Genomic DNA, 13,950 nt, shown 5'->3' on the forward strand with positions numbered 1-13,950 from the left:
CTNTTCTCCTTTGAAGGCTTAGTCAGTCCCCCATTTATGTTCAGAGAATAGGTTACTGAGGAGATACATTCCATAATCCAACCTGTGAACTTATAAGGGAATCCCAAGTCCAGCAGCACTCTTTCCAGGAATGTCCATTCTAAAGTGTCATAAGCTTTCCTCAAATCAACCTTCAGTACACACCTTGGAGAGATACCTTTCCTATTGTACCCTTTGAACAACTCATGTGTAAAGAAAATATTATCTGTGATACATCTGCCCTCAATGAAAGCTGATTGTGGCTCCCCTACCAGTCCTCTAATTACTCTCTTTATTCTTGTTGTGATAACCTTTGTAATGATCTTGTATAAGGTTGTGCAACAAGCTATTGGTCTATAGTCCTTTACATGACTAGGATTCTGCACTTTAGGAATTAGTGTCACAGCAGTACTACTGATTCCTTTGTGCATCTTCCCAGTTGCAAAAAACTGTTTGACAGCATCACAAACATCATCTCCCACTTCCTGCCAGTGTTTAGTGAAGAATTCAACTGGAAATCCATCAACCCCAGGGGCCTTTTCATGAGGCATATCATTTATTGTATTCTGGATCTCCCCTACTGTAATCTCTTGAATGAGCTCCTCCTTCTGACTTAAGGTGAGGCATGGACCTTGTTGAATAACTTCTGTGTTAGGACATCTATGAAGACTGCCTCTTTCCCCCATGAGTTTAGTGAAAAAGGAAATGAATTCATTCTCTAGTTGTATAGGATCAGTTACTTTTGTTCCATCATCTTTGTAGATTGATGTAATTGCATTCCTACTTGTCCTCACCTTCCATTGAGCATGAAAGTACTTAGAGTTTGAATCACCATATGTGATCCAATTAGCTCTGGACTTCTGCTTAAGTACCCGCTCCTCAATATTGCTCCATTTTTCAACCTCTGCCAAGGCCCTTCTTTCTTGCTCAATCAAATCTTGATCCAAGTGTTGTATCATGAGTTGGGTCTGTATAACTTCAAGCTTGTGCCTTGCATGGTTTAGGTGTTGCTTGTAGGAAGCCATATAAGCATTCAAGTCCTTAAAGTCTCTCTTTAGCATCTTCAACCTTAGCCAGACTTTTTGCATTGGGTCTGCCTGTATATTTTGTTTCCAAACTCTGTTGACAATCCCTTTAAACTCAGCATTCTCCATAACTGAACTATACAATTTGAATGGCTTTAGATGTAGACTCCTCTGCTGATGCCCTTGACTGCACTGAATTAATATAGGGGAATGGTCAGATGCCTCCGGATTTAAGTATTCTGCTTCAATATGACCATATTGTTGCAGCCAATCAAAATTTTCAAAAGCCCAATCAATCTTACTGTAAACTCTTTTATCAGGTTTTTGCTTGTTACACCATGTATAGTACCACCCCAAGCTTTTTAATTTGGTAAGTTGTAGAGTATTTAGCAGATCTTGCAACCCTTGTGTTTCACCTTGTGTAACTGGAGTTCCAATTCTGTCATCCGTGAACAACACATTATTAAAATCTCCACATAATAGCCAGCACCCTTGAACTGTACTCCCTAACTGAGCAAGAGTCCTCCATAGTTGACTTCTCTGGTTACTGTCATTACTTGCATATATCATGGTTACTGTAGTGCTAAAGTTAGAACTTGGTTCCTGTATTTCATAGTGAATAAACTGATCCTCAATTTGTATAATCTGAACATTCGCATTCCCTTTCCATAATAACCAAATCCTACCATTTGGATGTGCATTATAATTGCAGCATACATTCCAATCCCTTGCTACTTGACTGATAATTCTAGTAGATTTCCTCTCCTTAACTCTTGTCTACAAACATCCCATTACATTCACCTTATACTTCTTCAGAAAGAGCCTAAGCTCCTTCTGTTTGTGGGGCTTATTTAGCCCCTTTATATTCCAAGTACATAGGTTCATGTCTAGGTGAAGCTGGATGGGCCAGCGTCCCCTTGAAGTGTTTGTGTTTCATTCATCTGCAGGACATCAAACCTATTGGCAGAAATAAAGCCTATAGCATTCTCTACAGCTTTGCCTTTGTTACTGGTTCTGTGTTCCATGTATTTTGTCCCTTCAACCTCCACAATCACTCCTTGAGTACCCTCTGTAGCTGAATTTTGCTTGAGTACTCCTGTTTCCATTCCATTTGACAAAGGAATGGAGTGAATCATCTTCTCTGTTTGCTCCCCTGCGCTCTCATCATCCTCTTCTCTATTCACCTTTGGTATCCATTTGAGGTTCTGCTTTTTATTGTTCTTCCTCTTCTGTGGTTGCTTCCTAATTTCTTCACTCCCTTCCTGCTTTTGCTTCAACCAACAGTCTTTAGAATTATGTCCAAACCTTACACAGTCACAGCAAAATTTTGGCTTCCACTCGTACTCAATTTGTTGGTTGATTATCCCTCTAGAAGTTTGAATATTCACACTGTCTGGTAAAGGACGAGATATATCAACTTCAACAAGCATTCGTGCAAACGATATCTTCTCTAACTCAGCAGTAAATTTATCTGTGTACAGACGTTTACCCACTGCACTGCCTATTTTATTTAATACATCTGTGGCCCAGAAACTGAATGGTAGACCTGGAAATTTGATCCATAGTGGAATTTTACTCACACAACTTGGGTCAAACTTGAAGTCTACACTCCAACGCTGCAAAATCAGGGGTTTATTGTGGTATGTATAAGGTCCATTATGAAGAACTTGATCCCTATCCACCGTATTTTGAAATCTGAAGACAAAGTATCCTTCATCATTATAAAGGATTTGAGGTTGGTCAGCAAAATCCCAGACATTTGCAATGTAATTTTCCATCGTTTTTTCATATGGACTATCCCCCAAGACATAGCCAATTAGGGCTGTACTCCAGTAATTTTCCTGCTCCTTTGTTTCTTCATCATCAATTTGCACTACAACAACACCATCACGAATAATAGGGGGTATGTAATTCAATGTCTTACCCTTTTGAGAACTCCTATTATGATACCTAGTAGGTACCGCTTCCTTACTCCCAATTTCCTCTTTGTTTTCAATTTCTCTAGTAGGTTGTGCAATATTCCCCGTTGCTGAGAAATTTAGTCTGCGATGAACTGCTTCAGTGCTTTCCTTCACAGTAGGTTTCTCGCCAGATTTTCCTCCTTCACTTTCAATTTCCTCCACTATTGGTTGAAATTTCTGCGGTAGGAAGCTACCAAACGTCATAGGCATCAATTCCTGTTGAATCCCAGTGTCTGGCGTTACTATCGTTCCATCAATCTTCTCACCTTGAGTTGGGTTATGAAACAGTGTGGGTGCACTGCTCATACCAGTTAACCACCGTCCTGTTTGTACCTGAGCTGGTGTTACTATGCTTACTTCATTATCCTTCCCTCCCGATGGGGATGGGAGCTTCTTCCGTTGTCTTGCCATGGCTGAGGCGTATGTTAGCTAACCCTTGCTAAACATTTATTTTTTCTTATTTTTAGGATTGTTTCTAATATATAGTGACTTTAGATGTGAATGCTTTTATATATTGAATAATTTTTTAATATATTTATTTCATTTTAAAAGAATTAAAGTACATTTCAATTTTATTTTCATATTTTACTTAAATAAAATGAAAAGATTAATTATTATCTTTAAAAAATATAATATTTTAAGATTATTTATGAACTTATATTAACTATTAAATAAATCTCTTCATGTTCTTATTCAACAATTGATACTTAAAAGCACTTTTAAAAAAATTTGACTAAATTAAATTAGTGCTCAAAAGTGTTTCAGATTGATTAGCTAAACTTTTCAAAATAAATTGATTTTTTCAGCTTGGCCTAACGGGCTATAATACAAATGAGAAAAAGTAGAAACATAGTACATATTTAATTCTTTTTGAATAAGGAAACTTCTAAGTATTGATAATCACTTTCTTTGATACGTACATGCTGATTGAGGCAAACAGTTCTAGGTCGCTGTCGCACTTTAAACTTTGGAATGGACATTTCATTGTTTTGTGATAAAATTTTTCTATTTGTTGACTTTGACTTAATGTCCACTTTTTCTTTTTCTCTCTTTTGTTCTGATGCACACTTTTTCATCTAGAGGGAAGTTCCTTTAAGCTTCGCAAAAGGAATTATGTATTAAAAATTAATAAAAACATAAAATAACTTGCATTTATAAATATATATAAACTTTTTTCACTTAATTATAATTAATTAATTATATTTTCATCTCATTGACTTAACCATAAAAAGTTGATATAATTTGGTGTAAGCATTGGATACGAGTAAAGTTTTATTGATTTTTTCCTTTAATTGAATGGACAAATGAACAGAAACAGATTAAAGTTCTTTTTATAAAGCCAAGTGAGAGGAAACATCAATATAAACCTAGACAGCAGCTTGTTCTTTTCTTCTTCTGGTTGAAGAAATATCATCAGCAAAAGTAAGTCAAGACTTTATGGAGTCAATGACTTACACATTTTTTGCTCTTCTTTGTTGCTTCTGAGTTCTGACGTTGTAATAATTATTGGCTAAAGTCATAATTAAAAATTAACTATTTCATAAATTAAGGAAAATAAAGCAAGTGATTAGTAATATGCTCACTATGGTTAGGGCCTTGAATTTGGTCCCCATTGCTTAATTACTAATTACTTTTATGTAGTTTAACTAGTGATGGCATATTAATATATTTTTATCAAAATGTCTGTAATATCCTATTAATTAACTATTCGGTGATCAATCGTATAACTTCTTTTTACAATTAACTAACAAGTTCTCCCTAAGCAAAGAATATAAGGAAAAAGAATCTATTATTGTCTTCATTTTCAAAAGCTTGATGAAAGAAAGAATCGTTATAGAGTTTGTTGTCTCAATTAAGATGCTAAGGTATAAATAAAACAAAGCCATATCTTGTTGCTTGCCAATGAGGTATGGTATGATGTTGTCAATGTCTCTTCCTTTGTTAAAAGCGCAAAGGAATTATTATTTGCAAATATTAAATTTTCAGTGTTTGAAATACTAGCAAAATATTGAAAAACTCGTTTGAGAAACATTTCTAAGTGAAACAATAACTTTCACTTGCAGGATCCAATTTTCTTTAAGGGAAACTCATGTCAAAACAATTCAACTTCTAAATAGTGTTTCTCAATTTAAACTTAAATGTTTTTTTTTTCAACCAAATATTATTCAAACGTTTATGGGCTACGAAGAGGTTGATTTATTTACCAAAACAGCTAAGTAACACAAAGCCTAAGGTCATGTTAGTGATGGCACTTTAGGGAATCAAATCATCTTTGTGATTTTCTATTATTATTACTCTTTATCCTAGAAATAGAGACAAGGTTCTTTAAAACATTTCATTAATTTGGTCCTAAATATGGTCCCTGCTGCTGGCTGCTACTTTAATTGCACCCATACAGATAACCTTAATTGGAAAAAGAGAAAAGAGAACGTTAATGACTGTATGTTTCTTTGTTTTTTTTTTCCAGTTTGGGTCGTTTTCCCAATCTGTTGTTTTTTGCTTTAACTGAAACTTATTCATTAAAAAAACTACTCCCTCCGTTTCATATTACTAATAATTATGGTTACTAAAAATAGTTGTCTCAAATTATTTGTTATTTTAGAAGTTCAAGACAAAATTGATTGTTTTTTTCCTTTTTTTACCCTTAATAATTGTTCTTGAAAAAAGAGATAATACATAAATAGAATAAATATTCAATGAAGAGATATTATATCTTAAGATATAAATAAGGATAGAGTAGTCTAATCCCTTTCGTAATTAATATTTCTTAAGAGTATGTAAAAAAGAAACACCACACATAAGGGAGTAATAAATGTCTGCAAAGTATCCAAAGAACGAGCAATAAATTACGGTATTGTTACTAATTATCCTTTTGTTTTGGGCCACCTTTTTGGTGAGAGTTTTAAGTAAAATATTCGATACTCCTATAATTTAACAGAAGGCTAAACTACCCAGCTTAAATATTGGCAAAATAACATAGGAGTATTATATTTTCATGAAGAATCCCATTGTTAGGTTTACATTAATACTAGGAGAAAAAAAATTAAAAACTATCAGCTCCATTTTGCAATAAGCCCAAATTGGTTAACGGGTAGATTTTCATTCATTTCAAACAGGGCTGGTTCGCTCATCCAGAGACCAACCAGTAAGTAATGAGTTTGCAAGCAAACAAAATTTCTCAACGAAAAATTCAGGCCCCAAAAACTATATTTTTCCCCAAGATGTTCAACGGGAACTAATAAAGCCTGTAGATTCAGAGTCTTTGGATAATTATGGAAATCATTAACTGTACATTCAGCAGGGAAAAGAACAAAATAACCAAAAGAACTCAAATCTGGCACATCATAGCCTAAATACTTTGCATTAAGATACTAGATAGCTAGAAAATTTCATTTTATCACCCTTGGGAGTTCCAGAATTCTTCATAGTTTGAGCTGCGATTACAAAGAAGCTATAACCAATAGACACTTGGATTGATGGCTTTCCATCAGCCAGTATGGTTCAACGGCACGTGACCTTACAGCTTACATGACCGTGAATCGTGATGCAAACTGCCTCGCATATACTTATCTACTTGCTGCCTTGGTTCTGCTGGATAGATCAATTCTGCATCAAATCTGATCTTCTTCGGTGCAGCCTGAATTGAACCCACCTGCAAATAATATTGCCAAGATTAATTCTAACATATGATTTTCTAAGATTAATCTAATCAAGTCTAATTCTTTGGAGGGTGCATCATAACTTAACAGATTATACTCCCTCCGGTCCACTTTAGTTGATTTTTTGGGCCTTTTTTTTGTGGTCCACAATATTCGATTTATTTAGATATCAAGAAGGAATTAACTTCTTTTTTTCAAAGTTGTCCTTGGAGTAAAATGTCTCAGAGTATCTGTTATATTTTCAACGAACAAATTAAAGAGATAGTAAATGTTAATATGGTAAATTTTATTGTTAATTAATGTTAAACGTGGACTCTTTAATGTGTGAAAACAACCAAAAAATCAATTGAAGTGAGTACTTTTTAATATGTAGCAGAAAGAACAAATAGTCATGCACAAAAAAATATACAGAAAACCTCATATATATGTGATGATTGCTGATTCTCTAAAATCGTAAAATTTGGTGGCTCCTTTGCCAAATACCATAATCCCCTTGCATGTAACTTCCTAATGGACTGTGCAATGGTTTCAGCTAACCTATAAAACTCTTGCATTATCCTCGTGCAAAGCATTGGTCACTTTCCTAATTCCAGTTCTTTCGAGTGTTTAGCCAAGTGATTGGCATTCTTGCCCCAACAAAACAAATGCCTGCTCAACAGTATGATACTAGCCGAGCATGCAAAAGTTGCTATAAAGAAAATATCATATGCGCAAAATCTAGTTAACTGCTAGATTAACCAAAACATAAAAAGGGTTTCCATACTCCAAGTAGTAACAAGTTGGCTGTATTTGCAGCATCAGGAAGTAAGACTGAGAATAAAGGAAGCTTATATGTTCTTACAATTTCCGGGCACTCATAGTCAATTCCTGCTGCTTCAATCCTCTTTCGCCTCTTCTTGTCGCACTTTAATATTCCTTCAACCAACTTCTTGTGCTCATCCAGCGTTCTTTCCTGGATATGATTTTTAGCACTCAACAAGTTTATATTTGAAGTGGGAGGTCATAATACTAGACTCTTACCATGCTCTTAAGTCTTAGCAGTTAGCACAAGCCAAAAGCAAAAATGTTAATGTCCTACTGAATCTTACCTTATCTTGACGCTTCTTTTCAATTTTAACCCAATCCAAGGGTTTGTACCAGCGGTTCACACCTTTCCACCTATGTACAAATCAGAGTTGTTAAATCCAAATTTTGAAATATGCATCTCCATGCTAATGAAGTATCATAACCTACCCACTAAATTTTCAACCACTTCATAGTCCTTCTGAAGTTCTAAAATATTCACGATAATACCATGCTTCTATATATATCTTTTGCTCCCTTATAATGAGATTATGCAGTCAGGACATAACCAAATTAAATCTCTTTAAGTCTATGTACAGAGAGGAAACATATCATCATGAAATAAAATAACTGTGCATCTCAAATTTCAATCCTGAACTCATAACTCATAATGTAGGGAAAAGATTAAGAATAATATCAGACTTCTGTGTCTTTAGTAACAAGAAATTTACATAGGAGAGCTCCCAATATATGTAATAAGCACCTCAAAACCCCTTTTTGGTTAATTATCAGCACTTCAAAACCGCTGTCTGACATGTAGAGATCCCATTATGTACCCAACCAGAGCACAACATGCAACAACATAATTACAATATTTCTGAAGGTGCAATATGTTGGCCAGTCTTTCACACACAGAATTTCAGAGCTTCCAATAATTTATTTTTTACCTTCCGCCCAAGCCTAAGCTGCACCTTTTTCCCTCCCTCGGTAGAAGTTGTTGCTTACTCCATTTGGAATCTTTAAGACTAAGCATGTATAATTTTGAAGCAGAAAATATTCAATCAATTCCACTAGTACTTCAATTTTGCAAGTTGATGTATTCTTTTTTAAAAAAAATTTGTTTTATCATACATAAGCGGAGGGGAAGGAGATTACAAAGTGGGGAATCAAACCCCCAACGACAAGGTGGATTACCAGGTAGCCAACCAACAGGCTTAAGGCTACCATGATTCCTCAATATATTCTTTAATCCAGCCAAAAAAGTGTTCTGAATGAAAAATGATATGCATGTTCTTTGAATGGTTGGTAAACCAATTTATTGTAGAATGCCAAAGACTATAAAGTCCCAATCAACCTCCCACCACCTACAAACAATCTCCCTATTCGCAGCCCAAAATAACCTAAAGGGAAGAAAGAGAAGAAATGGAAAGAAACCACAGAAATTTAACAATCTCTTCACAGTTGGACAAAAAAAATTTACCATCATAAATTGGACGAGAGAGAGAGAGAGACCCTTACAATCTTGGATGTACATGTTCAGGAGGAATAAGATGAACTTGCAATAAGTGCTCCACCTACAAACAATCTCCCTATTCGCAGCCCAAAATAACCTAAAGGGAAGAAAGAGAAAAAATGGAAAGAAACCACAGAAATTTAACAATCTCTTCACAGTTGGACAAAAAAAATTTACCATCATAAATTGGACGAGAGAGAGAGAGACCCTTACAATCTTGGATGTACATGTTCAGGAGGAATAAGATGAACTTGCAATAAGTGCTCAAACAATAGATAATTATGCATAGTATCCCAACAACTTTTGCGACCTGCACTTACCCAAAAAAGACAACCACAATAGAAAGAAATGATCAGAGGATTTTTTTGCGATTGAAATGATCAGAGGATTTGACAAATACATATCTATAACACTACAAAGCAGCTAGCATGAGTACAACACCTCAGGGGACTCAAATTCTGTGAAGCCAAAATGCATTGATTTTCCTGTCTGTAAAGGAAACGAAACCAGGATAAGGCAATGAATAAATAGAAAAGTTACCCAACGGAGTGATAAACATATCAGCAGATTAACATATAAGATATGTAGCGTAAAGGATACATTTGCAGTGCATTCCCATAAGAAAACAACAATAAAGGTGTCAATGGACTAAGTAGTTTGAAGGATGAACTTGAAGTGAATGCTAATGAATCACCCTTGACCCTACTCTACTACACATTTATGGCCTATAGTTTCAACTCTCTTGTAGATGAAAAATACTTCATAATCTTTATAAGCAGGATACATAATCAAGGTGTTCCCTTTATCAAAAGAATAATTAAAATTGTAGTAGGACATTGAAGAAGAAGTGCAGAGGCTTGGCGAATCAATTAAAGAGATCGAACAGTAGTGTGATAGGAGAAAAATTGGGTGTTGCTTAACTTAGAAGGATGACCTGGTTACAACAAACAACAACAATAACAACAACCCAATAAAATCCCACAAGTGGGGTTTGGGGAGGGTAGAATGTACGCAGACCTTACCCCTACCCCGAAGGGGTAGAGGCTGTTTCCGAAAGACCTCAGCTCAAGAAGATGAAAATAGACAATAGAATCCGTGACAACAACAAAAATCAGAAAACTAATAGTAACATCGTAAGAAACAAAAAATAAATGGAAAATCAATAACAACAACCAGTAATAACACCACGGTACTATGAAAAAAAAAACGGAAAAATAGTATGGACACAACATACACCACTAGCAGTCCAAAACAAAACCCTAACAGACTAGCCTCACCCCTGGTGCAAAGAAGAAAAACGCTCGACTTCCTCCTAACCTTCAACCCTAATGCTCGACCTCCACACCTTCCTATCAAGAGCCATATCCTCGGATATCTGAAGTCGCGCCATGTCCTGCCTGATCACCTCACCCGAATACTTCTTAGGCCGCTCTTTACCTCTTCTCATACCCGCCAAAGCCAACAGCTCACCTCCTAACCGGGGCATCTTGGCTTCTCCTCTGCACATGGCCGAACCATCTAAGCCTCGCTTCCCGCATCTTGTTGTCTATGGGAGCCACGCCCACCTTCTTCCGAATGTCTTCATTCCTAATCTTGTCCAGCCTAGTGTGCCCGCACATCCATCTCAACATCCTCATCTCTGCTACTTTCATCTTCTGGATATGGAAATTCTTGACTGGCCAACACTCGGCCCCATATAACATGGCCGGTTTGACCACCGCTCTATAGAACTTGCCCTTAAATTTCGGTGACACATTCTTGTCACACAGGTCTATAGACGCTAACTTTCATTTCATCCACCAACCCCTATACGATGCGTGACATCCTCGTCTATCTCCCCACCTCCGGGATAATTGACCCAAGGTACTTGAAACTTCCTCTCTTGGGATGACTTGGGGATGACTTGTGAGTCAAGCCTCGCGTACAAGTTTGCTTCCCCCGTCATGTCGCCTCACTTGCACTCCAGATATTCTTTCTTAGTCCTACTTAACTTGAAACCTTTAGACTCAAGGGCATGTCCCCAAACCTCCAGCCTCTCGTTAACGCCGCCTCGCGTCTCATCAATCAGAACTATATCATCAGCGAACAACATACATCATGACACCTCCCCTTGAATATGGTGTGTGAGTGCATCCATCGCCAGGGAAAATAAGAACGGGTTGAGCGCAGGTCCTTAATGCAACCCCATAACAACCGGAAAATGCTTCGAGTCACCACCCACAGTCCTAACCCGAGTCTTAGCTCCATCATACAGGTCCTTTATCACCCTAATGTAAGCTACCGGCACACGAGGATGACCTAGTTGGTTCGTGAATTTGTATGTGAGCCGATGCATGCTTTGGTTGCATCCCCTCGAACCGTGTCTATGAAAATTATTGACATTTAGAAAAAAAGGGATAACTTGGATACTAAGATGAAGTAAGTTGAATGTGGAAATATTTCTGCCCAAAAGACCTTTCTATAATTTGTTATATATTACTTCCACAACCATGATTTTCTCTTGTTTCTTAAGTTACTTTCCTTCAGCTGTAGAGCAGACTATCATAAATAACTAGAAAACATCAATAGTCCTTAGTATTTGAGTGAACCATCTTTTATTAGTAAATTTGGACTTTTTAGTCTGCAGATATGTTAAATATGTAATAACATTAATAACCATAAAGCATTAGAGAAGACAGTTAGAGACCAAACGTAACAGAAACTCTAAACAATGATAATTAACAACAAACAATTGGCAGGAACATTTACCTTCTTATTCCTTGCAATTCTGAGCCTCTTGATTGTACCAAATTGCTTAAAGAAACCTGAAAACAACATATACGGTATATCGCACAATTATTAAAATTCACACTCTTACACATAAGAGGAAAATATAAATTATCTTAATAGGCTCATTTACAAATAAATTTATAGTGACAAATGCAAACCTTCCATTTCATTCTCATAAAATCCATGCGGGATTCTCCCAATATATAACACTGTGGCTTTATTTTCCCTCACTTCAGTCTTTGGAAGCTTCTGTGCTGGCCCACCTTCTAATGGCTATTTCTTAAAGGAGAAAAAACAAGTCATATACAGCACACTAATTGCCAATTTTTCTTTCTCTTCTTCTTTTTTAGTAAACAGAATCATTGCCCACTAAAATTTTAACAGAGCGAACATAAGAGTGTAAGTTAGCTAAAATCTTTATCAGACAAACCATCCCCTCGCAAGCACAATTTTTTGAAGCCTTATCCCATAACTTTTTTTTTTTTGATTTGCACCGGGTGTCCGAGTCTCTAAGAGCCCCGACTAATCCCGGGGGTGCACAGGCCCTCGGCAAGGAGTTTCCCGCAAGTGCCTTATCCCATAATTACAAAGTAGCCGTCGCATCTTTTAGAAATGTCAGATGCTCAAAGCTCCTTTTTTCCACTTGAAAAGTAAAAGCTCTATTATATCATCTAGACCATTTACATTTCTTTGTTTTACCAGATTCTATATTCTTCAGACATCTATGACATAACACATATCTTCCTTCTTTTTTTGTGCGTAAGGTAACAGAACTTTTATTAGATTTAATTTCCGAGCACTAAGATAGTGCTGGATCACGACACCTATCTTCCTTCAAAGCATCTTGCATTCCTCTCCTTCCACATTGACCATGAAATGTTATCAAGCTTGAGCTCCACATAGCAAGGAAAGCACTATCTCTAAATTATACTATGTCCTTCTCCAATTGCTAGACTTATTCGCTTGATCAAGGACAATTTGACCAGCTTATGAGTTACATTGGATTCAAGTCAATAAGCTTTTCAAAAAAAAAATTTAAATGAACATTAGTGCAATAGATATAATAAACTTTGAATAACTAGAAATTTAATGCCAGATTTTGTATAATAATTTTCTCACAATTTCAATATACATCCATAGGGGTAGACAGTAGATGGACGTGACAAAATAACGTACCAGAAAGTCATGAGCTTCATGTTTAGAAGCTGAAGAAGCAGAAAAATCGCTTGCCCTCTTCTTCAATTTCTTGGTAATTGCTTTCTTCTTTGCTTTAGCACCCATCTCGCGGAGGACGGTGACAGATAAGCCGCTGAATTCGCCGGAGTTGGCAAGCGCGAGAGAGGAAAAATTAGTTTGTTGTTGGGTGGTATCTTAAACCCTAAACCCTGTGTCCGGATCTTCTCGTTTTCTATTTTCGGGTCGAACCACCCGCTCAGAATTTTGAAGGTTTGACAGTTGTGCTTTTAACGCCTAATAGTTTAGACAATTGGTATTTAGACTCCTAAGGTTGCCCTTTGAGCATTTGAGCTGAGAAAAGAAATGGTCATAGACAAATAAAATTTAACCTAGCGTTGTTGCTTATTTAAGAAAATCATTGTTTACTCCCTTGATGTGGACCAGGTTATACTTAAACATCTAAATTCAACTATTCAAGTATCGTAGTGATTAATGATTTATAAAAAATTTATTTAATTTGGTTTTAAATAAAATATTGTTTACCATTGCAAATAAAAACATATTTCTTTTTTCCCAAAGAAGAACACTTGAGTATTTTTCTGGAAAAAATTTAACAATAGCCAGATTTATAAGTGGTCATTCAAAAATAGCCACAGTTTCAAAAGTAATCGAAATTTAGCTACTTTTCATGTAAGTTAAATCTGAACGAAAACGCTGTTCAAAATCAGTAAAATACTCCAGCATAATATACTGGAGTTCCAACATAAGTATACAGGAACTCCAGTATATTACAATGGCGTTCCAACATAAGTATACTGGAACTCCAACATATTATAATGGAGTTCCAGCATAAGTATACTGGAACTCCAGCATAATATACTGGAGTTCTAGTATAATATACCGATCCAACATAATATGCTGGAAGTTCATACACAGGTGCTCCAATATCCAGTATATTATGCTGGAACTTTCCGCGTGTTGGAGTTCCAAATATGTTGGAAGTTCATATACAGGTGCACCGATCTCCAGTATATTATGCTGGATCG

At 36.1% G+C, this 13,950-nt stretch overlaps 1 protein-coding gene across 1 annotated transcript; it reads right to left on the reverse strand.

Annotated features, from left to right (window-relative positions):
* LOC109233024 (uncharacterized RNA-binding protein C1827.05c-like) lies at nt 6,236–13,097 on the reverse strand. The gene is made up of 8 exons (XM_019398760.1): nt 12,905–13,097; nt 11,887–12,001; nt 11,708–11,763; nt 9,399–9,448; nt 9,173–9,274; nt 7,752–7,821; nt 7,505–7,615; nt 6,236–6,656 (listed from the first exon to the last, which is right to left on the reverse strand). Exons 1-8 carry the CDS (start codon nt 13,007–13,009, stop codon nt 6,522–6,524), a joined length of 744 nt encoding a protein of 247 aa, XP_019254305.1. The 5' UTR covers nt 13,010–13,097; the 3' UTR covers nt 6,236–6,521.

Source organism: Nicotiana attenuata, chromosome 10 (assembly GCF_001879085.1).
Source record: "Nicotiana attenuata strain UT chromosome 10, NIATTr2, whole genome shotgun sequence".
Lineage (NCBI taxonomy): Eukaryota > Viridiplantae > Streptophyta > Magnoliopsida > Solanales > Solanaceae > Nicotiana > Nicotiana attenuata.